The sequence below is a fragment of the Dendrobates tinctorius genome, unplaced genomic scaffold, assembly GCF_039654945.1.
Source record: "Dendrobates tinctorius isolate UK_male_01 unplaced genomic scaffold, ASM3965494v1 ptg000161l, whole genome shotgun sequence".
NCBI classification, from domain to species: Eukaryota; Metazoa; Chordata; class Amphibia; order Anura; family Dendrobatidae; genus Dendrobates; species Dendrobates tinctorius.
Genome location: NW_027361828.1, coordinates 5,704,621 through 5,731,570, shown reverse-complemented (window position 1 = coordinate 5,731,570; position 26,950 = coordinate 5,704,621). Strand labels below are relative to the sequence as shown.

At 42.3% G+C, this 26,950-nt stretch overlaps 1 protein-coding gene across 1 annotated transcript in view; it reads right to left on the bottom strand.

The window, feature by feature from the left end:
- Positions 1 to 25,743: 25,743 nt before the first annotated feature.
- The window catches only part of USP38 (ubiquitin specific peptidase 38), an 81,984-nt gene continuing 80,777 nt past the window's right edge, over positions 25,744 to 26,950 (bottom strand). The window contains exon 11 of the mRNA XM_073549782.1: positions 25,744 to 26,638. Coding sequence (XP_073405883.1) covers positions 26,477 to 26,638 — 162 coding nt within the window. The 3' untranslated portion in view covers positions 25,744 to 26,476. The remainder of the gene's footprint in view (positions 26,639 to 26,950) is intronic.

Below are 26,950 nucleotides of genomic sequence, written 5' to 3'. Positions count from 1 at the left end.
GATATAATCAGTAGCAGATAGTCCCTCAAAGGGTCTATATTGTGTTTTAAGATTGCAAAGAGTTTAAGTCAAATTTCCTGAATTTGAACATTTTGCTATTCGATTCACATGTATTTTTTTTTTAAATGCCCAGACACTATTTTGGTGAACCATTAAGGCAGGCAAATGTAAAAATAAAAAATAACACCTCACCACTCCCCCATCCGGTCGCCCTCATGCTCACCGTTCGGTCCTCAGGGCCTCTTTATTTCAGCCATTACGCTCTTTTACATTTTTTTGCTATAAGCTGGGGCTTCTGGCAACATCCAGGCTTTGAAGGTCAAAGCACAGTGACCCCTAAGGCCTGGTCACAGCCGGAAGTACCAGCCTATAGTGAAGAACATGCAGATAAGGCCGCCTGACAGCTGAAAGAGGAGGCCCTGAGGACCAGACGGCAGCCAACTGGGCAGGCATGGAGGTGAGGTAAGTCAGGAAGTGAGTGTTATGTTTTTTTCTTTCTTTACATTGTACTGTATGCTTATTATGCTCTAGTGTCTATAGAGACCCAGGGTATAATAGGGACTATTCAATTACTGGCACATAACTTCATCTTTTAATGACATCCGCTGTAATTGGAACTTGAAACGATCCTCTCATTACTAGTTGCTGCATCCAACAGGTTATACTAGCGAGGAGATAGAAAACAAGTAGATGGAAAGGCAGGTGCACTTTGACGAGCATTGAGCAAAACCTTTAGCATATTTGAATAAATCAAAGTTTCTCTCAAATGCAGCAATAGATTTGGACACTAAAGATATGATTTTTACTAGGGCTATATCACCTACAAGATCAAGGTCTTGGTTTGAACAGTCATTTTGTGCTGACAGACTCCCCATAAGGCCCCGGTCACACATTCAGTATTTGGTCAGTATTTTACCTCAGTATTTGTAAGCCAAAACCAGGAGTGGGTGATAAATCCAGAAGTGGGGACGTGTTTCTATTATACTTTTCCTCTCATTGTTCCACTCCTGGTTTTGGCTTACACATACTGAGGTAAAATACTGAATAAATACCGAGTGTGTGACCGTAGCCTCAGGTAAGTGCACATTACATCTTATCTATGCCCGTTATTTAACTGTATGAGAAAGCTCGGCAGACTACATGTTCCTATACAAAGGGCTACTGCAAAAACATTTTAGAATGTGTGGATGCTGTGGGAACTATCCCGACTGTGGTCCCTGTTGGACAAATACCTCTTCCGCATATACATGCCATAGCGGCAAAATATGCTATGTTCCCTTAGCCTAAGAAATTAATTTTGTAATGGCCACTTTTTAAAAGTTTTGTAGAAATTAGGATAATGGTGTCCAAATCATGCTGACAGTTGAGGCAGCAAGCAAAGTTTTAATGTTACAAACTCTTATTCTGTTCTACTAGCAAGTCAAGCATTAGTTGTGCCGATATGAAAGAATTATTATTATTCTTCGATATAAAAGTGATAATGTGTATGTAATTATGAAATGACCAAGTGAGGCTACGTCTACATTCTTCCAATCTATTGTGTATGCCGGCTGTGATGTGCTGTCCCATTTACGGCTCAGATAAAATGATAACTGTTCCTGCATTTTCTAGCCAATATTAGACTCACATGAATGAAGTAATACAAAGAGAGGTTCCTTTATTATCCTTAAGTGGACTCACAGAACGAGAAAGTCAACTACTTTATCTATGAATCCCTGCTGTAATATTGCATTATTAGGCTTGTCTCTTTTTATATAGTATTACAACACTTTATTACCGTCATTTTCTCAGAGTGTTAAGAGGATTGCAAACTGTGATATATGAAGACAAATGATACAAAATCATCAAAGACCTCTGCACGATTTGACTAAAATGATTTCATATACTTTGAATATTGCACTTTTGAACTTGTGAAGCTACGCTGGATGTAATTTAATTTCCATCAAAAAAATTTTCTCTCAAGTTTTTTCCTCACAACCAGCCAAAAGAAGGCATCGTGTGACAGTTGGTTGAAGTTAAAATGCAAGAGATAGAGGGTGGAATAGAATGATGCCTTATCTGTGAAACGATGATTATTCATGAGAAATCAACATTTTTCTTATATGTAAAAGTATGTGGGCTGTGGGGATCTATTGTTTAGACACAGATCTCCCTGGGAATTTGCCTCCAGAGCTTATTTTCTCTTAATGTGTAAAGGAGGCGTTACCAGTATCAGGGCCGGCCTGTTAGCTAGCTCCAGGTTTTCATGGGCCCTGGGCAAAAGAGTCTCAGTGGGCCCCTTTAGATTTCACTTACTACTTACATTACATGAGTGATATCTATAGCTCAGAAACTGGACAGTATAGTCCTCCATACAGTATTATAGGTACCACATAGTGCGCCATACAGAATAAAATGCACCATATATTGCTCCATACAGTATTATGGGCACCACATAGTGCTCTATACAGTATATGATGGGCCCCATATATTGCTCCATACAGAATAATGAGCCATATATAGTGCTCCATACAGTATAATGAGCCCCATATAATGCTCCATACAGAATGGGCCCCATATAATGCTCCATATGGTATATCTTATGGTTCAGCATATAATGCTCCAGTATATGGTGGGCCCCATATATTGCTCCAAACAGAATCATGCCCATATAGTGCTCCATATATAATTGGCCCCATAAGATACTCCATATGTAATTGGTCCCATATACTGCTCCATATGTAATTGGCCCCATAAAATGCTCCATATGTAATTGGCCCTATAAGATGCTCCATATGTAAATGGAGATGAGTCCGGTTTCACAGAGGTATGGTAGCCAGTAAGTTCCTGGTAGCCAGTAAGTTCCAGGATGCTCAGACCACAAACTGACACATTGTGATCCACATCTAATGTGGTGTACTTAATTATTTGTACTAAATGTCCAACTGGAGGTCTGTATGTGGGGGAGACAGGGCAAAAACTGAGAACAAGGATGCATTCTCATCGTCACACAATAAGAGAAAAAAGAATGGATCTATCTGTGGCAAAACATTTTTGCATCCCCGGTCATAGCATGATGGACATTAAATTACTTGTATTAAAAGGTAACTTCAAGTCTCAGAGAGAGAGAAGAATCTTGAAGTACAAATCTATGAAAACTTTCAACACATTCAGTGCAGGAATGAATGTGTCACATGGATTTATGTCTTTTTACATCAATTAAGGAATTTGCTCTTCAGACCTTCTGGGGTCATCACAACACAGAACTAGACCCCATCAGAGGGCAATAAAACTTTCAGGCTCCTTATCTATGAACTGCTCCAATATTTATGTTTAACCCTCTCCCATAATGACAATTCTGCTTCACATCACTTGTCTTATCTATTGTGTTATTTCTGTTTTGTCTTGTGTATAAATTGTTCAGATGTTGTATTAGTCTAGCCTGATGAAGAGACCTGAGTAGTCTCAAAAGCTTGCAATGTGTTACCATCTTTTCAGTTAGCAATTAAAAGGTATCAACCACTGAGGACTCTCAATTCTAAATATACTTCTATCTACTGGCTAACACAGTACAAAGATATATATCTTTCCTGAAACAAAAATAAGCACACATGTTTGGTATCACCGAGTACAGATTGACATGATGTATAAAAATGTCCCACTAGTTAATCCCTTCAGTGAACACCATAAAAAAAATCAAAAACATGTAAAAAAAAACAAAAAACCCTGTTTTTTTCATCATACCATCGAACAAAAAGTGGAACGTAAATAAAAATGGTACAGTTGAAAACGTCATCTTGTCTCTCAAAAAACAAGCTGCCATACAGCTATATGGCAATGCAAAAACAATTTTTTTTTTTATAAAATATTTTTTGTGTAAAAGTAGCAATACCTAAATGCAAGATATAAATGTGGTAATGCTGTAATCGTACTGATCCGAAGAATAAAGCTTTCTTATCACTTTTACCACACGGTGATCGGCTTGAAAAAAAAACCTGCTCCTGAATTGCCCAAGCCCTCGCATGATGTCTGCAGAAATAAAGAAAAACAATAGCTCTCTAAATATGGCGATGCAAAAAAAAAGTGTTTTTCGTGTGTGATCGTAGTCAAACATAAATAAGCAACATAAAGTTGTAGCTGCAACGAATCGAAAAAAATAAAGTTGTCAAATCCATGACACCGCACAAGAAACGGTGTAAAAATAAATAAAAACAATTCTTGCTGTTGATTAGTGATGAGTCAGTATACTCGTTACTCGAGATTTCCTGAGCATGCTCGGGTGATCTCCGAGTATTTGAATGTGCTCGGAGATTTAGTTTCTGTCACCGTAGCTGCATGATTTGTGGCTGCTAGCCAGTCTGAATACATATGGGGATTGCCTGCTTGTTAGGAAATCCCCACATGTATTCAGGCTGTCTAGCAGCCGCAAATCATGCAGCTACGGCGACAGAAACTAAATCTTCGAGCATATCCAAATACTTGGAGATCACCAGAGCATGCTCGGGAATTCTTGAGTAACGAGTATACTCGCTCATCAATACTGTTGATTTATTTATTCTGCCTCAAAAAAAACATAGTAAGCCTTGGCTCACATTTATCCTGCACTCTACGCTGAGCGCTTACACTGAGGTTTGTGTGAGAATCTCTGAAATATGTGATTCAGATGGAACATCCAGCAGAAGATTCCCTATAATGAGGGAGATGGAGACACTGCGGACGCCATCTGACCTATGATCCCAGGGTGTCTGTCTTTTTAAAGGTTCATAAAAGCTCGGTCCAATGCAGCTTTGTGCACCTCTGAAAAAAAGTACAACGCTGAACAGAGACCGGACGGAGTCCAGAGTAACACTGCTGCCTCATTATAGTGAATGGATCCCTCAGAGGTGTCATCTGAATCATGTCATTTGGAGATTTAGATGGAAACCCTGATGTAAATACTCAGCATAGAGCGCACGATAAATGTGATCCAAAATGTTATGTAGAATGTTCCTAATAAAAGCTTCAACTCAATCCACAAAAAATGCTCCCACTCAGGTCCGTCATCTGTTATCGGAAATATAGGGAGCTTCCTCATTACTGGTATCACAAAGGCTCTGGAAAAAGTGAAATGGCTCCTCGAACCTCAGAAGAAATCCAGTGAATTCTGTGCTGCCAAATCCAAATGTACCCCTCCCTTCTGAGTCTCAGTATACCTGAACCACATTTAGCATCCACTTGTTTGTCAGTACTGTAGCGATGAGAGTCCGCCGATGCGACCGAGCACGGAGGGGCGAGTGACCCGCCAACACCAGGTGATGCACACCCACCGACGTCATATTGATGATCTACCATAAAGAAAAAGGGACAACAAACTGAAAAAATGGACTTTATTGAACACAAAAAAGTGGGATATTGGTAACAAGGAAAAATACTTACATTTTGTGAGTGGCAACCCTGCCACTAACATAAATCCAAACAAAATTTTTAGTCAGCCTGCTGCTACTCTGGACCCCGTGTGGTCAAACATAAACGAACAAAAAACAGGAGCATCATCTGACAAAGCAAAAATGGACTGTGGATATGCAAACCATGTTGAGACGATAGTTACCCTATGAGGGGTGTTAAATCCCAATATCCCCCCTCTCATCCTAGCACTTCTTCTGAATCCCAACCAAAATGATGTATTTGAAGGATGATACGACTCACAGAGAGTGATAAAAATGTATTAATCTATTACAAAGTTAAAAAACATCTGCGTGTTTTGGATTGCCCCTTCATCAGGATGGATTGCTGTAGTCTCCTTTGTCTGCTTATGCACCTTCTCCCAATTCTGTAAGCTAATCAATCACTGTTTAGTTCACAACTAATTTTCTCACCTATTAGTCTTATAATCTCCCTAATAGATGTTATGGCATATGGCATAATGTCTGAAAAAACATCCAAAAGTTAAGAGCAAAAATAATCAAATAAGGCTGGTTTCACATTAGCGCTTTTTAAGCGCACGCACGGCCGGGGGTAGCTCCGCCCCTGAGCCGGCTCTCTGCCCGGCGTGCCCGCCCCTTGCTTGTAGCGCCGCCTCCTAGCGGACAGCGGCGCCTGCGATCGGCGCACCCTATCTTTAGCATAGGGTGCGCAGATCGTGCGCAGGCCGTGCGCTAGTTGCGCTTTGACCTGCGCTGCGCACTTTTGACGGTGCGCCGTGCGCGCCAAAATCGAACTTTTCGGATTTTGGCGCGCATGGCGCACCGTCAAAAGTGCGCAGCGCAGGTCAAAGCGCAACTAGCGCACGGCCTGCGCACGATCTGCGCACCCTATGCTAAAGATAGGGTGCGCCGATCGCAGGCGCCGCTGTCCGCTAGGAGGCGGCGCTACAAGCAAGGGGCGGGCACGCCGGGCAGAGAGCCGGCTCGGGGGCGGAGCTACTCCCGGCCGTGCGTGCGCTTAAAAAGCGCTAATGTGAAACCAGCCTAACGAATAACAATCACGACAGTTTAAAAAGGAAAAAACTTTGGGGCCATTTTTAGTTTATTTTCTTCCCCTTCTTCCAAGAGACATAATTTTTTTTTTAAATATAGACATATACAGTAAGGGAATACTGACCAAATACTGAACGTGAGAACATGGCTTTACTGAACCCTAAGGACATCGAAAAAATTACCAACCCTTGGCTATACTGAAACATACTGTATATATTTAGGTAGACTCATAAACTAGCTAGTACAGCAAGTTCACTTGTATATATCCAGCCCAAGTAAATCGATCTAACGGGCAGAAAATAACAAAATACAGGTCTAATAATAATGGGAATGGCCTTTTAATAGTAGCTGTTCTGCACTCCAAGGCCGTGTTGATCCCCTGCTATAGTTATATATGAAGTGTACATCTGGTACAAAATGTAAAATCCATGGAGGTAATCTGATTACTGTTAGTTTTTCAGGCAGTGTTAGTTGAATATGACAGATCCTAGTATCAAGACTCTCACCCGGCTGGTAACACAGTCTGTGTGCATGAAGCAGCAGGGTCCTGAGCGGATGACGTCATACTTAGCTCTGTGAGGGCCTCTAATGGCTGTGAAATGGTACTACACGCACGCATTTTTCTTCCTCAAGGAATGACTCTTCTAGTCTTAATATAATAGTCTTCTTAACTCCACAGTGAATCAGTGCTGCAGAAATCCCTTCAATGCTACAAATGTTAAATTGTCTATACATTGTTTGTAATTTGAGTAAGTTTAAAAAAAGTTTTATTATTACTAATGAATAAAACATGTATAAAAATTACCAATAAATCGATAATTCCTTAAAAAATCCCTATTGTATTTCCTATTGTACCACTTGGACACAGTATAACAGTAGAGATGAGTAAATTTCTTTGACTGGAACTGAATGCTCTTCAAATTAAAAAAAAAATTAATATTCTACACATTATGTTTTTTTTCAATGCATACATGCACGGCGCATCGGGAGGCGCGTACATGTATGACGTGATGATCTTGTCCGGACTGGTACATCGTGATTACGATCACGGTGTGACAATGGTCTCTGTTCTGCCCTCTTAATAGGACAAAGAATGTTTTATTATCGCTAGGTTAATTATAGCACCATCTAGTGGTGGCTGAATTTATAGCAGTGTCTTCAATAGCATTATAAAGCCTGTGACTTTAACAGAAGCAATGCACTATGGGATTAAAGCAGTGCTTTGTGGGAAGGAAGCAATGTATTCTGGGATGAAGGGCCATTTTGCTTATGTGGATCTCATAGGATGCACATGTTATTTTGTCCTCCTGTGTAACCTTTGTTTTTCCTGCAACTTCTCTACTTGAGTCACTACCCGACTAAAGCATATCTGGTAAGCTTAATCTTTCTTGCAATGCAGTGATTCAGAGAGGTGTTATTTACTGTCTAGCAGCCAATAGATGTCATTAACCCTTTAGTTGCCAGTTCTCAGTAAATGTAATCATAAACTAATGTATTCCTATGTAATGTTTGCATCTCAATGTACACTTCTGTGATTGTGTTAGCTATGATCATCTGCCCAATACTTATGCATGTTATTTGTATTCCTTGTAGTTTTACCGCGCATATTCTATACTCTTCACAAATAAACAAGTTAGACTATAGAGAACAGTCTGCTTATTTTGGAAGACAGAGCTGTGGTTTATACTGTATGCTGGATTGCACATCGTGTCAGCGTGCCTGAAGGCAGAATAGTCTCCATGGTGACCAATGGCCATGGGATCACCTAACTATGGTGGCCTTTAAGGTCCTGCCGTGAGCAGGACCTGACACGTCTTCTACCTGTTTGAGTCTGACAGGTCTAATACCCCTTAATGTAAAAGTATTAGACCAGTGATCAGGTCAGTGAAAGTTGATGTCCCATACTGGGACTAAGTAAGAAAAAAAGTAAAATATAGTTTGTAAAAATGTGAAAAAATAAAAGGGAAAGTAGAGAAAACAAAGAAAAATGTTTTCCAAGTAAATACGCTGTTTTTCTGTAAAAACAAAAGTAACAAAAAAAAAAGGACACATAATTGGTATTCAGAATGAATCTGGAAAATTATTATATTATTTATCCCATTAGGTGAACATCGTAAAAAATAAGCTTGCCAAAAATATAGCTTTTTCTTCATACTGACATGAAAAACAATAAAAAGTGCTAAAAAAATTCAAAAATTGTCTAAAAAGTCATCATCTTGCAAAAACAAGCCCTTATATAGCTCTCCTGGAAAAAAAAAAGTAAAAAAATTAAGTGTGATCATGGAAAAGCAAATTGTAATTTGTAATAACATGATTTTAATGTGTAAAAGAAGCAAAACAAACTATATACATGTGGTATCTCTACGATCGTACTGAACCAAATGGTAATGTTTTCTTATCAATTTTACCGCACAGTGAATAGCATGAAAAAAAGAGAATAAAAACTATTTACCAATTGCTTGATTTGTTCACTCTGCCACCCAAAAGTTGAAAAAAAAGGAATCAAAATATGTTATATAGTCCTAATTGGTATGAATAAAATCTCATCCCACAGAAAACAAGCCCCATTACACAGCTTCTTCAGGGGAAAAATAAAAAAGTTATAGCTCTCAAAATATGGCGATGCAATAACAAAGATATTTATGTAAATCATTTTTTTAGCATGCAAACATAGCAAAATTAAAATTCTACATAACCCAGGCATCGCTGCAATTGTACTGACTCGAAGAATAAAGTGTTCTTATCACGTTTATGGTGATAAAATGACAGCGTATGTACAGCGATGGACAGAGTAAAATGTAGTAAAAAAAAATTAGACATTTCCTGAATTGCTGTTTATTTTGTTTGTCAAAATTGGAATAAAAAGTGTTTAAAAAATATTATGCCCCAGAAATTGCAGCAATAAAAACTTCAACTCATTCCACTAAAAACAAGTCCCTACTCAGATCTGTCATGTGTCAACAAAAATAGAGTTTCCATAACATAAAACATAACTCCGCAACATAACTCCAAAAATAACAATCCAATAAAATCCACACTCCAAAAGGCAAATGCCACCTCCCCTTCCTTCTGAGCCCTGCAGCATGCTCAAACTACACTTAAAGGGAACGGTACCGCTAAAGTAAAAAAAAACAACTGAGTAGATATATTAATCTGTAGGTTGATAGCCTTTTGAAGACGTTCTGAAAGCCTGGCTAAAGTGAGGAAATTAACTTTATTCCTCCGTCTTTCAGTCATAGAGTTGCGGCCAGCACAGATTCAGTCACCACTCAGTACAGAGTGAGCAGCGTCTGTAACCGATCCCCGACACTGACAGCCTTGCTCGGCAGTGCGTCAGTGGAAAATGCCAGTGGCGTCAAGATAGTCACTACAACCATAGATGGTCTATGGTCTCGAGAAAGAATTAGGAAGATTATGCAAATTACACTCTAATGATACTTTGATCCGAGTTTCATAGTTTCCATGAAAAATGAAAAATAAAACAACATTTTACAAATGGTGCTGATGTAAGGCAGACGTGAGGGAAATGTCATTTATTGATGTTTTTGTGTGGTACGTTCATCTGGATTAAAGGGATAATCATTTAAAGTTTGAAAATTGCAATTTTATTTTTTGTCAAATGCATGATATTTTTATAAATAAATAAGTGCAAAACATATCACCCAATTTTACCATTACCATAAAGTATGATGTGTCACGAAAAAAACAGTCTCAAAATCAATTGTATATGTGTGTTAAAGCTTTTCAGAGTTATTGCTACATAACAGGACACGTCAGAATCCCAGTCACTAGGGGGTTAACATTGTAACGATTGTATTTTTTCATTTTCACATAGCCAAATATTAAAGAAATATGTGCTACACTTATGGGATAAAAATGCTCATCACATCTGCAGATTTGAGATGAGTGGATGGATTCAAGTTACATTTCTTGAAATTCAAGGTTTGATGTGAATTCAAACATTTTGAGATTCAATTTGTGGTTTATAAAAATTAACAAAAAAAACCTTGCATGTCGCCATTCCACACATTGCTGAAGTATCCTAGGCAGGCTAATGTCATTTTGCATTGCTGCATGACCTTCCCCATAATGCCCTGCAGTTATGACATCATATGGATTAATGGATTATCCTATCTTGCATAAGAAAGGCCAATAACTGGGACATCAGGAATCAGCAGTTACCAGTGAAGTGCAGCTTGTACAGCAGAATGATTTTCGATATCCACGGTCATTGGGCAAGTTTGTCTATTCTGCAGAGTTTAAAGAGGTTGTCCGGTTCAAACCGATAAGTCTGCAGTCACTGTGCACTGTGGGGATTTGCCAGTTTCTAGGTTAAGACCGGAGGGCATGTATAAGTTATGCATACTCCTGGCCAGTGTGCTTGGTCTCACTCCACACTTGTATTGAGCGAGGCCACGCGACTGACCAGTGGGCGCGGCCAACTAGAGGGTGCGGCCTCGCTCAATACAAGTGTATGTAGAAGGAGGCTGTGCACACTGGTCGGGAGTATGTATAACTCATACATACCCTCCGGTAGCGAATCATAAACCGGCGAATCCCTGCAGCGCACAGTGCATGTGTTTGGGGGTTGGGATTCATAAGTCTGCAGTGACTGCAGACTTATTGGTTTGGACCAAACAACCCCTTTAATCCTTACACCCCAAAGCCTGTTTTCTCCTTCCTGACCAGGCCAATTTTTTTCAATTCTGATCAGTGTCACTTTATGACGTAATAACTCTGGAACACTACACTGGATCCCACTGATTCTGAGGTTGTTTTCGCGTGACATACAGTCATATGTTAAAGTTTGGGCACCCCTATTAATGTTAACCTTTTTCCTTTATAACAATTTTGTTTTTTGCAACAGCTATTTCAGTTTCATATATCTAATAACTGATGGACTCATTTATATTTCTGGATTCAAATGAGGTTTATTGTACTAACAGAAAATGTGCAATCTGCATTTAAACAAAATTCGACCGGTGCAAAAGTATGGGCACCCTTATCATTTTCTTGATTTGAACACTCCTAACTACTTTTTACTGACTTCCTGAAGCACTAAATTGGTTTTGTAACCTCATTGAGCTTTGAACTTCATAGCCAGGTGTATCAAATCATAAGAAAAGGTATTTAAGGTGGCCACTTGCAAGTAGTTCTCCTATTTGATTCTCCTATGAAGAGTGGCATCATGGGCTCCTCAAAACAACTCTCAAATGATCTGAAAACAAAGATTATTCAACATAGCTTTCCAGGGGAAGGATACAAAAAGTTGTCTCAGAGATTTATCCTGTCAGTTTCCACTGTGAGGAACATAGTAAGAAAATGGAAGAACACAGGTACAGTTCTTGTTAAGCCCAGAAGTGGCAGGCCAAGAAAAATATCAGAAAGGCAGAGAAGAAGAATGGTGAGAACAGTCAAGGACAATCCACAGACCACCTCCAAAGACCTGCAGCATCATCTTGCTGCAGATGGTGTCACTGTGCATCGGTCAACAATACAGCGCACTTTGCACAAGGAGAAGCTGTATGGGAGAGTGATGCCAAAGAAGCCGTTTCTGCAAGCACGCCACAAACAGAGTTGCCTGAGGTATGCAAAAGCACATTTGGACAAGCCAGTTACATTTTGGAAGAAGGTCCTGTGGACTGATGAAACAAAGATTGAGTTGTTTGGTCATACAAAAAGGCGTTATGCATGGAGGCTAAAAAACACAGCATTCCAAGAAAAACACTTGCTACCCACAGTAAAATTTGGTGGAGGTTCCATCATGCTTTGGGGCTGTGTGGCCAATGCCGGCACCCGGAATCTTGTTAAAGTTGAGGGTCGCATGGATTCAACTCAGTGTCAGCAGATTCTTGACAATAATGTGCAAGAATCAGTGACGAAGTTAAAGTTACGCAGGGGATGGATATTTCAGCAAGACAACGATCCAAAACACCGCTCCAAATCTACTCAGGCAGAGGAGCAATTACAATGTTCTGGAATGGCCATCCCAGTCCCCAGACCTGAATATCATTGAACATCTGTGGGATGATTTGAAGCGGGCTGTCCATGCTCAGCGACCATCAAACAACTGAACTGGAATTGTTTTGTAAACAGGAATGGTCACAAATACCTTCATCCAGGATCCAGGAGCTCATTAATAGCTACAGGAAGCGACTAGAGGCTGTAATTTTTGCAAAAGGAGGATCTATGAAATATTAATGTCACTTTTATGTTGAATGTTGAGGTGCCCATACTTTTGCACCTGTCAAATTTTGTTTAAATGCAGATTGCACATTTCCTGTTAGTACAATAAACCTCATTTGAATCCAGAAATATAACTGAGTCATATTTGACCCTATCTTGAAAAACAGACCCCACAAGAAATTTATCTAGATGTTTGGGGAGCACTTTGAACTCCAAGGTGCTTCACACAAATATATAACATTGAGCCGTGAAAATAATTAAAAAAAAAATATTTAAAAAAATCAAATTTTTTCCACAAAAAATGTCCTTTTAGCCCCAACTTTTTTTTAAATTATCACAAGGGTAACAGGAAATTGGACACCCAAAAATTGCTGTGTAATTTCGCCTGAGTATGCCGCTATCTGGAAAACCACTGTTTGGGTGCATAGCTTGGCTCAGCAGGGAAGGAGTGACAAGTTTGCACTGCAGACTTTGATGGAATAGTCTGCTTGCCCCTGATGTCCCTAAATAGTGGAAACCCCCCACAAGTGACCCCATTTTGGAAACTACGCCCCTCAAGGAACTTACCTAGAGGTGTGATGAGCACCTCGAACCCTCAAGTGCTTCACAGAATTTTAAAAAGTGGAGTCGTGAAATTAAGAAAATATTGCTTTAGCCCCAGACTTTTCCTTATCACAAGAGGAACAAGAGAAAATAGAATCCAAAAATATGTTTTACGATTTCTCCTGAGTAAACAGATACCCTATATGTGGTGGAAAACTACTGTTTGTGCACACAGCAGGGCTCAGAAGGGAAGGTGCGCCAATTGAATTCTGGTGCGCAATTTTGGCAGGAACAGATTGCGGATGGCATGTCACATTTGAAGGGGCCCTGACATGCAAAACAGCAGAAATTCTTACAAGTGACCCCATTTTGGAAACTAAACATCTTGAGGAATTCATGTAGGGGTGTATTGAGAATTTTTAACGCTCAGGAGACTCACAGAACTGTATAAAATTGGGCTGAATCAATGGACTATTACCACTTTTTCCACTAAAATGTTGCTTTAGTCCAAAGATTTTAATTTTCAAAAGGGATAATAGGGGAAAATGAACTGTACAATTTGTTAAGCCATGTCTCCTGAGTACTACAATATCCCATATGTGGTCAAAAACTAGTTTTGTGTCACAGTGGACAGCTCAGAAGGGAATGAGTGCAATTTTTCCTGAGTGAGCAAATACCCCTCATGTAACTAGTTTTCCGGCACAAAGGAAAGCTCAGAAGGGAAGGATCGCTATAATGTGGTGCAGATTTGGCTGTTATGGTTTGCGGGTGCCATGACCCACTGTACCCTGAGGTATTAGAATAGCAGTATCCCCCCCATAAATGACCCCTTTTTACAAACTACACCTCTCAATGAGTTCATCTAAAGCCCCCGTTACACACTGCGATATCGCTAGCAATATCGCTGTAAAGTTACCGATTTTGTGACGTTGCAGCGATATTGCTAGCGATATCGCTGCATGTGATACTTACCTCCGACCGGCTTCCCCGCTGATTATCGCTGATCGCGCGAGAAGCTCCTGGATCATTCATCGTCTGTCACTTCCTGCGGCGCTTCCTGCTGTGACGATGAGCGACGCGTGGAGCCGGGCGGGAGGACGCAGGATCGCCTCGTCTGACAGGTAAGTAGCGATCCCCGTCCCCAGCGATGTCGCTGGTGAGATCTGCCTGTTTGGCAGCTCACTAGCGACCACCTAGCGATGCACCAGCGATCCTGACCGCGTCATATCGCTGGTGAGTCGCTAGGTGTAACGGTACCCTAAGGGTGCAGTGGTCATATTGACACCACAGGTGGGTCACGGAATTAAAACCATTGGGCAGTGAAAAAAAAAGATTATATTTTTACCACAAAAATGTTTTAGTTCCAGATTTAACAATTTCACTTTTCACGTAGGAAAATGATTAAAACTGGTAACAAAATCTGTCAAGCAATTTCTGATGAACGTGGCAATACCCCATATGTGACTGCACACTATTGCATATCCACACTGCAAGACTTGGGAAGGAAGGAGCGCAATTTAACTACTGGAGAACAAATTATCACGGAATAGTTTGCGGACTCCATCTAAAGTAACCCCATATTGAAAATTACACCTCTCTGGGAATTTATATACAGATGTAGTGATGATTTTGACCCCATGTGTGTTGTTCAGACACAAGCAGCAGTGGATGTTGCTAAATGAAAATTGTTAATCTACTTTGTAGTTCCCGTACATTGTGCCCAGCTCGTGCTTCTGGAGACCTGGACCCCGTAAATTAGCGGGGCTCTTAGCGCTACAGAAATGTCAAACATGTGGATATTAAATGTGGTTTAGGCACACTGGGGCTCAGAAGGGAGAGAGGCATTTGGATTTGGTAGTGCAGAATTCACTTTCTTTTGGGGGGGCGAGGAGCCATAGTGCTTTTCTAGAGTATGTGTGCTACTAGTAACGTGGAAGCCCTCTATAGTTCCAATAACAGTTGACAGACCTGACTTGGGACTTGCTATTTTTGTGGATTAAGTTGAAGCGTTTGTTGGGAACATTTTAAATAACATTAGGATCACGTTTATCCTGTGTTCTACGCTGAGCACTTACATTGAGGTTTCCATCTAAATCTCAGTGACATGATTCAGATGAAACCCCAAAGGGATCCATTTACTATGAGGCAGCAGAGTTACTGTTGACTCCATCTGGCCTCTGTTTAGTGGTGTCCGTTTCAGAGGTGCACAAAAATAGACACTGCTAGATCATAGGACAGAAAGAGTCCACAGTGTCGTCACCTACCTCTTTATAGTGAATCTTCCATTGTGGGTTCCATCTAAATCATGTATTTCAGAGATTTACATGGAGATCCCAGTGTAAGCTTTCAGCACAGAGCCTAGAATAAGTGTGCATCGAGCCTTACTGCAATCTTTGGGAGGCAGAATGAACAAATCAACAGCAGGTCAAGAATTGGTTTTATTTATTTTTTTTGCCATTCCTTGTGCCGTATAAGTTTAGACTATTTCATTTTTTGGGTCTGTGACATTACAGGGATACAAGATTTATATTGGTTTTTTTTGTTTGGCAGCTGTCACACACTAAAAAAAAGTATGGTGATAGCCACAGCCACAACACCATGAGGACTGTACAGACCAGTAATCCGCTGCATGTGGTTAACAACAAAAGACTGTTCCTTCATCGGTCCTCCTGGGCTCAGGTTAAACCCTGGTAAGGCTACTTTCACACATCCGGTGTGTGGGGTCCGGCGGCGTGCGGCGAAAAGCCGGGCCGCCGGATCCGGCCTGCAGCCGTGACACCGGATGTGTGTGCGGCGAGATGATACGGCTCGGACATTATTAAAGGAGCTGCAGGACAGAGGCAGCCAATGAGACAGCTGCTGAAAGGGAGGTGAGGGGAGGAGAGGATAGGAGAGGGGAGGGGAGGAGAGGGGAGGGGGGTGGAGAGAGAGAGACATGGGGGGTTAACATTAGTGTCCAGGCAAGAGAATCTCTCTCTCTTGCTGGGCACTTGTGGGGTTAACCCCACAGAGAGATCTCTCTCTCTCACCCAGACACTGTGAGTGTTAACCCCACAAGTGCCCGGCGAGAGAGATCTCTCACAAGTGTCCGGGTGACAGAGAGAGATCTCTCTCTCTCTCGCCGGGCACTTGTGGGGTTAACATTCACAGAGTCCGGGCATGCGCTGTGGAAAAAGCCGGTCCGGCGCTGCAAAAAAACGTTACATGGAACGTTTTTTCCAGACGCCGGACAGGCTGTTTTTGCCGGATCAGGCAAAAACCGGATACGCCGCATAGGTATCCGGCGCGATGCGGCAATAATGAAACTGAATGGGGGAAAAACCGGATCCGGTGGCAACCGGCGCCGGATCCGGTTTTTACACTTTTCGCCGCATCGCGCCTGATGCTGAAAACCGGATGTGTGAAAGAGGCCTTAGAGATCAGCTTACAATAGTACAAGGAAACCTGCAAGACAGAGACCCTGGACTGTGGGAAGATCAAATCAATAACAGTTAGTACATGGATAATGGCCAGAGCATTGAGATGCACATACATTACTCATCCAGGAGATCACGTCTATTCCGAATCCTTTGATGTCTAAACCCCAAGTAAGGGTTGATTATTATTGAAACTAAGGAAATACGCTATCTGGCAGGTAATATCTCCTGCCATTACCAACATAGGACTTCTCATTAGAAGCACTGAAAGGGAAACGTGGATCATCTCGCCTGTTTTACCTACAGTATGTTAGACACAGGGAGCCTGGACTCTGGAATCGATGAAAGTGGTGTTGGTGGTGGGGGGGTTGTTAGTAAAAATCCTCTGATACGAGAGATCATTTTGAACTGCCTCTATACGAGTCATTAGTCCGGACATTATATATAAGTCAACTTATCTATCTATGTATACACAGATATATACACGCAAGGCCTAAAAGGCAATCTTCTCAGTGATATTTATACACCCAGACTGCCATGGTGGGAGTAACCATACCCTATAGCTAGAGAGAGTAGTTTTCTCCCTATCACATAAACAGTGCAACTTCAGAAAAACTTGAAATAATCTTCACCACTCCCTAAATTAAGTCCACATTTTGTCAATGCTCTATTTTCCTCATATTATCACAAGCTTTTTACCATAAGGCTGGAGTCAGACAACGTATAAAAATACAGACCATATTTTACGGTCGTAATACGTAGAAATGTTCCCTGTACAGTGATCCGTATATCATCCGTTCTCAAGGTGTGGCTGCGGTTTTTGCGCATGTAAGCATCCGTATGCCGAGGTTTTCTCGCCAGCTTGCAAAATGGACATATAATGGAGCCCAATGACAGGTTAAAACACAAACGAAATAGATATATACACATAGAATACGTGTGTGTGTGTGTGTGTGTATGTGTGTGTATATATATATATATATATATATATATATATATATATATAATATTTCAGAGTTCTACAAAGCAGAATATCCGCTAAATCAATTGCCGGCTTCTGTAAAATCAATACAAAACCCGACATGACACATGGTTTACAAACAGTAAACCATTTCATTTATTTTTTTTTATATGTGTTTGACTAATAATTAGATTAGGGTATTTGTGTAAAATTTGGAACATGTAGGTGCTAACCCCTTATTTTAATTCGTTGAAAAAAATTGCGTGGGCTCGCGCGGTAAATTCACAACCAGAGAGGGAAAGCCAGTGAGTGAGGACAGATATTAATAGCCTAGCGAGGGACCATTGTTTTTGCCCCCCCAGCTAAAAAAAAAAAAAAAATCTGTCCCCAGACACCCCATAAAAGGCACATCTATAAAATGCACCTTTTCTGGCACTTAGCCTCTCTATTCCCATTGCCCTGTAGTGGTGACTAATGGGTTAATAATGGGTTAGTGTCACCTTGCTATTGAAAGGTGACATTAAGCCGGATTAATAATGGAGAAGTGTCAATAAGACACCTATCCATTATTAACCCTAGAATAGTAAAGGGTTAAAAAAACACACATATTAATTTTTTAATGAAATAAACACCTAGTTTTTGACCAAATTTATTCATCTGCTAATCCAAAAAAGCCATGGATCTGTAAAAAAAAAAATATGCATACCTCTCCTCTGTTCAGTCAGGTCCCCTGCTGCAATCCATCAGAAGGGGTTAAGTAGTTTGCAATGGGGACAGATGCTAATGCGACCAGCCCCGCTGCAAACCACTGCCAAATGGATTAATTCATCTCTGTGCAGCCTCCCCGGCTGACAGGAGATGAACTAATAAGCGTGGGAAAGTTTCTGAACTTTTTCCCACGCTCATGAGTTCACCTCAGGTCAGCCAGGCGACTAGTCAGGTCAGCCAGCGGTAGTCAGCCTCACTGACTACCGCTGATGTAATTTCCATAGCAAGGTGACGTTAACCCATTATTAACCGATTAGCCACCACTACAGGGCAATGGGAATAGAGAGGCTAATGCCAGGAAAGGCGCATCTTATAGATGCGCCTTTTCTGGGGTGTCTGGGGGCAGATTTTTTTTTAGCCGGGGGGGGGGCAAAAACAATGGTCCCTCTCTAGGCTATTAATAGCTGCCCTCACTCACTGGCTTTCCCTCTTTGGTTACGAATTTACCGCAGGAGCCCACGCAATTTTCTTCAACGAATTAACCCCTTATTTTAACACCTACATGTCCCAAATTTTACACACATAACCTAATCTAATTAGTCAAACACATAGAAAAAACTAAATGAAATGGTTTACTGTATGTAAACCATGTGTCATTTCATGTCGGGTTTTGTATTGATTTTACAGAAGTCAGCAATTGATTTAGCGGCTATTCTGCTATGTAGAACTCTATGAAATGTAAATATAAAATCTCAATGAAATGTATATATATTTATAGTAGTTGGCATATATATATATATATATATATAAATTAGTGTGACTCCGGCCTAACTGTTCACATTTGAGAGTGGAAATTCCTGTCTGCAACAAGTAACTACACAACCTAAGATAGAGTGACTATCTACAAATTTGGGTATGATTGACTCACAATAAAGCAACAATGTAGCTGACAGCACTTCAGACATAAGGATGCACGTTCTGGTTCCACTTGACCCAAATGGAAAAGTACATACCACGAAGGAAAGAAGAACAGCATCCAATCCGGGTGAATTGTACTTTCACCCAAATTGGATGCTGTTCTTCTCTCCTTTGGGTATGACTGACTGTCCAGCTGGTGTGTGGGAAATTCTCTCAATAGCAGATGTTGGAATGAATAAATATTATACCACCATGGTTACTTACCGGTAGCCGGTTTTTCCGGAACCCATGACAGCACACCTGAGAGAGGGATCCGCCCCGCCAGGACAGGAACCTACTGAGATATAAGGGGCGACACCTCTCCACCACTTCAGTTGGTTACAGAGCATTGAGAGGACTTTCCGGTTAGTTACATGTTAATCCAACACCACATCACACAAATGCACCCTACTAAACGTGCACACCCATACGGTGAAAAAAGGGGGGGGAATATATGTGTGCTGTCATGGGTTCCAGAAAAAACGGCTACCGGTAAGTAACCATGGTGGTTTTCCCTTCACCCATGACAGCACACCTGAGAGATTTTTGGAGACTTCGAAACACCTTAGGGAGGGACCACAGCTTGCAGCACCCTTCTACCAAAGGTTAAGTCAGCAGAGGAGGATAGATTTAATCTATAGTGCTTAAAGAAGGTTGAGGGTGAGGCCCAGGTAGCGGCCTTACAAATTTGTTCAATCGATACCTCTGCCTTCTCAGCCCAGGTCGCCACAGCTCTGGTGGAATGAGCTTTGATGCTGTCAGGAATCGGAACACCACTAGCTGTGTAGGCTACACTAATGGCCTCCCTAATCCATCTGGCAGTAGTCCCTTTTGAAACCCCGTAGCCCTTCCTTGCACCCTGAAAGGCTACGAACAAGGACTGGGACCTCCTCCACTGGCTAGTGACAGATATGTATGCTAGCAGGGCTCTCTTAACGTCCAGACAATGGAATTTTTCCTCCCCTGAATTCTTTGGATTGTCGCAGAAGGATGGGAGGATAATCTCCTGACCCCGATGGAAATCTGATGCTACCTTAGGCAGATAAGCGGGGTCTGTTCTTAATATCATCCTATCCTGAAAAACTTGTGTATGGGGTGGGTTTACCGAGCGAGCCTGCAAGTCGCTTACTCTACGGGCCGAAGTGAGGGCCACTAAAATGATCGTCTTTAGAGTCAGGTACTTTATGGGTAGTTGATGTAAAGGCTTGTATGGTTCTTTTTTAAGGGCTTCTAGTACCAGGTTTAGATCCCACGGGGCTATTCTGGGTATTGGGATAGGCCTAGACCTATGGCAGGATTTGATAAACCTGGCTACCCATCTATTTGCTGCAAAGTTGCAATTATAGAGTGCTCCCAGTGCAGATACCTGTACTTTTATAGTGTTTACTGCTAACCCCAGCTGTAACCCTGATTGTAAAAACTCCAAGATGGCATTAATCGGGGGTTCTAGTCGTAACGGCTTACCTAGGAATTGCAGGAATTGATTCCATGTTCTGCCATAGATATTGGTCATCACTGATTTTCTACTCTTTAGCATGGTGGCTACCACACCCGGGAGAGAACCCTGTATCTCTTAAAAGCGACCTTTCAAATTCCAAGCCGTCAGATGGAATCCTTTGACCTGAGCGTGGAATATTGGGCTCTGAGCTAGTATGTCCGGAATTTCTGGCAGAACCCATGGATTGGAGAGGGACATCCTTCGCAGCAGAGCAAACCAGGGCCTTTTTGGACAAAATGGGGCTATTAGGATCACCCTGGCTTGATCGTTCCTGATCTTCTTGACAACCGTTGGGATCAGAGCCACTGGGGGGGGAACGCATAGGCTAGCCTGAAGTGCCACGGAATCTGCAATGAGTCCACTGCCCATGGTTTTTCTCTTGGATTTAGTGAGTAAAACCTCTCTGTTTGTCTGTTGTGCTTGTTGGCAAAGAGGTCTATCACCGGTTTCCCCCAAAGCTGTGTTATCTTTTGAAAAATGGACCGATTTAGCGCCCACTCCCGTTGCCTCAGAGTATTGCGGCTCAGGAAGTCGGCCTCTACGTTTTCTGCCTCTTTTATATGCAAGGCTGTTAAGGAGTGTAGGTGTTGTTCCGCTCTGCCCAGAATGTCGCTCGCTGCCTTCATTAGGGAGTGTGATCTTGTCCCCCCTTGGTGGTTGATGTACGCTACCGTTACTTTGTTGTCCGACATGATGCGGACATTGCGACCCCTGAGTAGGGGAATAAAGCTGCTTAGGGCTTCGTTTACTGCCCACAGTTCTCTCAGATTGGACGATGCCCCTATTTCTTGAGGCCTCCAGGAACCCTGGGCTACATGACCCCTTAGATGTGCCCCCCACCCCGAGGAGCTTGCATCTGTTAATATTATGTCGGTCGCCTGTCTGTCCCAAGGCATTCCCAGAAGCTAAGTTTGTACTGTCCAGCCACCAGTTGAGAGAGTCCCTGGTTTCTAAGGAAAGCTCCAGTCTTCCTTCTAAATGCCCTCTCAGCGATCTTTGTGCTGATAGTATCTGCCTCTGGAGCGGACGGGTGTGAAATTGAGCCCACCTGACCGCCGGAATACAGGCTGTCAGTGTACCTAGTAGAGACATCAACTCCCTCAAAGTCATAAAAGGTTTGTCTCGGGCAGCCAAACCCATGTTCTGTACCTTCTCTATTTTGGTATCCGGAAGCAGACATGCTTGCTGTTCCGAATCCAGGATAAATCCCAGGAAGGTCTGTTTTTAAGGGGCTGTAGTTTTGATTTCTTGAAATTTATTATCCACCCTACTTCCTGTAGGGTGTCGGTCATGCGGCTCAGTTGTGCTGTGCAGTGGTCTTCTGAGCTGCCCACTATAAGGAAATCGTCCAAGTAGGGTATTATGACCGTATCGTGAATTCGGAGGAAGGCTGTTACCTCCGCTATGATCTTGGTAAAAACCCTCGGGGCTATAGATATACCAAATGGAAGAGCTCTGAATTGGAAGTGCCTGAGTATGCCCTGGATATAGAGTGCTACTCTCAAATATTTTTGGTAACCCGGATGGATAGGGATGTGCTAATATGCATCCTTTAAATCGACAACGGCCATAAAACAATCTTGATGTAGCAGCTTTATGGCCGTACTAGGGGGATTCTTTTTACCCTTTCTTCAGCAATGTCTTAATTGAACCCTCGATTTCTGACCTAAGGGCCGATATAAGATTAGCTGCAAAACTAGGCACTTCTTCCATGGTTCGCTGAATGCAACTGGTGCAGAGGTCTTTCTGCCAGTCTCTTGCTAGGGGAGTTTTACATATGGCTCAGTCTCTATTATTTCTCTTACTTCCCGCTTTTTTAGGCTTTTCCTACAGAGCAAACATACAACAGGGAAACCCTATTAATATAACACTAACATTCACGAAGATCACTCACCACCCGTAATCAAGGGTACCGGACTGGGAACTGGGAGGCTGCGTCGGAGCACGCAACCTGTGCTCTTTGGACCTTGAGGAGTCCCCCGACCTGCAGCTGGGCCGACTGCTGCTTGAATGGCTTCCATGTTTTCTGCCAGAGGGCTGTGAGGGAGGCAGGGACAATGAACGCTCCTGTTCTGACTCCATTTTGCACGCCCGTTCTGCCGCTGCTTCCTCCTTTTAAAAGACGTGCCTCCGTCCTGGTGGGTGTCTCCTCCTCCCTTGCCCCCGCCGGCCGACCGCTTCAGAAAGCCAGCCGGCGTCGCACTCGGCGCCATGACACCGTCGCCCTTTGCTGACATCAGCCGGCGCACCCTCTCCTCTGCGCCGCTGACGTCAGTGGCCGGAAGGCGCCCGCGGCTCTCCCCTAACGGCTTCGGGGATCGAGGTCCCAGGCCTGCGCGAGGGGAGGGCGGCGCAGCGGGTTCTCCAGGAGCCACCAGGATCTCCGCCTGCGCCCACACGAACCCGGAGCCCGAGGGGTCACCAGGGACTGTGCCTCCAGCACCCGACGGCCGGCACTACAGGTGAGACACCTGTTCTTCCTGCGCCGGGACGGGCCTGGGCTCTTTTCCTTTCTTCCCTTTCGCCATGATAGGCACTGCCACAGTGGGATTCCCTCCAGGACAGGAACCCAACTGAAGCGGGGGAGAGGTGCCGCCCCTTATATCTCAGTAGGTTCCTGTCCTGGTGGGGCGGATCCCTCTCTCATGTGTGCGGTCATGGGTGAAGGAAAAAAAACGCTTTTGTTCTTGGTAACAATGGTTTATGTATACCTACCACACTAAGTCAGCCATGATATTAACATCACACTCAGACACAAACTGGACAGTTGTAGTATTTTACTTTCACTTTTAGCTGAGAACACACAGACTTGAAGCACAACAGCTACAATTTTGACTGTAGATACATTTGTAGGTTTGAATACAATATTTTTCATTACTCTGTACGGATCTTGCTCTACAGTTGCATGAACACACCACTTGCTGCAATTCTATGGACTGAAATTAATTGTCATTGCAGATTCAATAAACTTCTCTCTATTTGATAGTCAGTTTACTAAATAGCAAAACTATATATATTTACTTACTGAAAATGCTGTGATATTCCAGGAATAATGCCCTAAAGCGCTGGACCCTAGATCTCTCTCTCCACTGCCTAGTATTAGGTCAAATCTGTCTCTAGTAACAGAGAAGTAAAGAGAGGTCACTGGGAGTGAGGGTAGAGCTTTACTCCTGCTGTAGGCAAAGGTAGAGCTGGGCATCTCCCTTTCATGACTGGCTTATGCAGACTTTCCTTTCCCTTCATTTCTGCACAGCCCGCAACTTTTACTCTCCACATATTTAATAGCAAAATCAGTCCTCCAATTTTGCAAATGAGCTTATTATTTAAGAGGGTTGTCCACTACTAGGACAACCCCTACTCAACTTTAATATTTGCGCTTGTTAAAATAAAAACACTCCAATGCAGTTACAGTGGTTCGTCATTGGCGTTCCCTGGGCTCAAGTCACATTGCTACCACGAGAGCCATGTGACCAATCAGCAACAGCCTCCCCGTTGCCCCCCTTAGGAAAAATCGAACATGAAGATGTCAGAAAGCACTGGCAGCCATGACTTCCTGTTGGTGTTTGATACACCCGAAGGCGGGGCCAGTGAAGCCAGTGCTGGTTGGGTTGTAGGGCTCGCGTGACCCCCACAACCTCACGTGAGTCTTGAGAATGCGAGTGCCGACACAGGTAGAACAGTGTTAGCACCAGAGGAGACTATAGGTATTTTTATCTTAACAGGAGGGGAAGTGGGGAGGGGAAAACATTTAGATTGAAAAGAGATTGTCTGAGTAGTGGACAAACCCTTTAATTTTACCATTTCCCCCCCCATCTTTTGGCAACATTTTTCTCTCTCACTTTGCTGTCATTTTGATCTCTTCTTTGGCTCTCAATGTGCTGTTGTCATCTCCACCTCCTCTGGATCTCACTGTCCTGCAGTCTGTTAGTCCTTCTCTACTCTCTGTACCTACTACAAGAACAGAGGGGAGGTGTTTCTGTTAAGAGCTGGCATGCCACTGGTCACCGTAGTATGTCAAGAAGCTGCAGCATTGTACACTCCTGGCAGACAGCTTAGGTCAAGTTAACTTTCTGCTAAAAGAGAGTGGATGGCTGTTAACTGCAACAGCTTAAGGGCTCACTGCATGAAAGTAACCCAGGAATATGCTCCCAAACCAGTCAGGAAAGAGTCTTATAGCTGTGGTGCTTCCTACTATGTGGGTGGGTAAGGAGGCGGCTATAGAGCTGAGTATTGGTTAAAAAACCCTAATACTCCCCTGTCTAGCTGCACCCATCTGGTCATCCTCTTTCTGCAGTTATCTGCCACATAGATAGCCTCATCATTATAGGCCATGACTGTGTCCAGTCATGGAACTCACTGTGTCAAAAGGTCGCAGAGCACATTTTGATGTCACAACCTTACAATATCCAGTGACTTCTAAGACCTGGACACGGCTGGATATCCTGGCCTATTGTTAAGAGGCCGGAAATGCGGCTTGCCACAGTTGAAAGAAGAGCGGACAGCAGGGAGTGAGCAGCTGCATAGCCGGAGTGGTCAATCATGAAGTATTTGTTTTCTTTTTTCCATTTTTTTTTTTTTTTTGCAGTTTCTATTCTAACTTGCGCACAAATTTTAATTACAAACAAACCTACAGAACATATCTGGTTCGTGACCCGGAGACTTGCTGTATTTTGATAGGATTCTAGGTGTTTCGCTACAAAAAGTTTGAGAGTAACCCTAATCTAAGATTACATCCACACCAGGAATTTAGTCACACAACATTGTGGCTGCACAATTAAAGCCTCCATAGAAAAACATTCTTTCATGGGATATAACGATCCGGCATAATTGTAGTTAAAGAAGTTGTACCAACTTTGGATGTTATCCCTATCCATATGATTGGGATAACTTGCCAAACGCTGGGGGGCCCAACCAATCCCGAACGCTAAAGAACAAATGCACTATACACAGATGCACACACATGCGCACACACACACACACACACACACACACACACACACAGTATTTTTTATTTTAAAGAAATAACAGCAAGAACATAAGAACATTTATGGAACCACTGTTTTACTTCAGCAATAAAGTAACTTTAAGCCGCAATTCATAATATTAACAATATTGAATACTTATCACACGAGACAATCCAGAGGAATCTCATTTTGATTTACAGTACTGCAAGGCACATACAGAACTTTCCCTCATTTACACAGCAGATGTACTCCCTGAAGTAGAACTTTTAAAAATTCTGAAAACAATTTAGAAATACTATAAAGTTAGCATTTTGTTTTCTAGATTAAAAAAAAAGTTTGTAGAAGATCATGCATTTTCATAAAAAGTGACTTCATGGATCTATACACATATTCTTTCTGGTGCTTTAAATTTAAGTGGAAAATACCCTGAACTGGATCAGAATGCAAACCATTATTGCTTTCGGCATAGGATGCACCATAAAGCTTTCACTATTTCAGGAAAACGTAACAAAACAATGTAGTGAAAAAAAAAAATACGAGTTTCACAGATTGCTACACTCTTATAATTGTATTTATAGAAGAACTGTATATATAGGCAGCATTTTTTTTTTTTTTAAGGAGGAACATACTGATGCATATCCATTCAAGTTTACAGAAATCTTGTAAATATAGAAGCTGCCCGTCAATTCAATGGATTGGTTTATGTTTAGTGAAATGCGATATATCACAGTCAGAAATTGAGCTACACAGTCTCGTCGGCCAGTGTGGTTTTGTCATCAGTGCATACTGGACAATATATTGACATTTATTCAAAACACAAGTCTGCCAATGGTGCTGAACCCTCCTTCTCCACCGCCGCCGGTGGGACCACAGCTCCCAGGTGGGTCATTGTCATCAAAACCATTAGGTCGAAAAGAGCACGAAGCAGATGCTGCTTGTAGGGCTCGTGTGCGTGCATTCAGTTCTTGCTCCTAAAGAAGGTAAAAAAAAAAAAAAAAATACATTCTTGTTACGTGAAAGAAAACAAATACACAATTATATATACCACATACTAAAACCCAATGAGTCCACATGAATTTTTACAGCGTATCATTAATTCTTGTCCTTATATACAGGGTGGGCCATTTATATGGATACACCTAAATAAAATGGGAATGGTTGGTGTTAGGCATTGGTTTCCTGCCTCTGCATAGGAGGAATCCCGAGCCTTGCTGTCTGTGGTCTCCCATTCCTCTCCGGCTGCAGAGGAGCATGCTCAGCAAAGACGATGTTCCCGGCGTCTT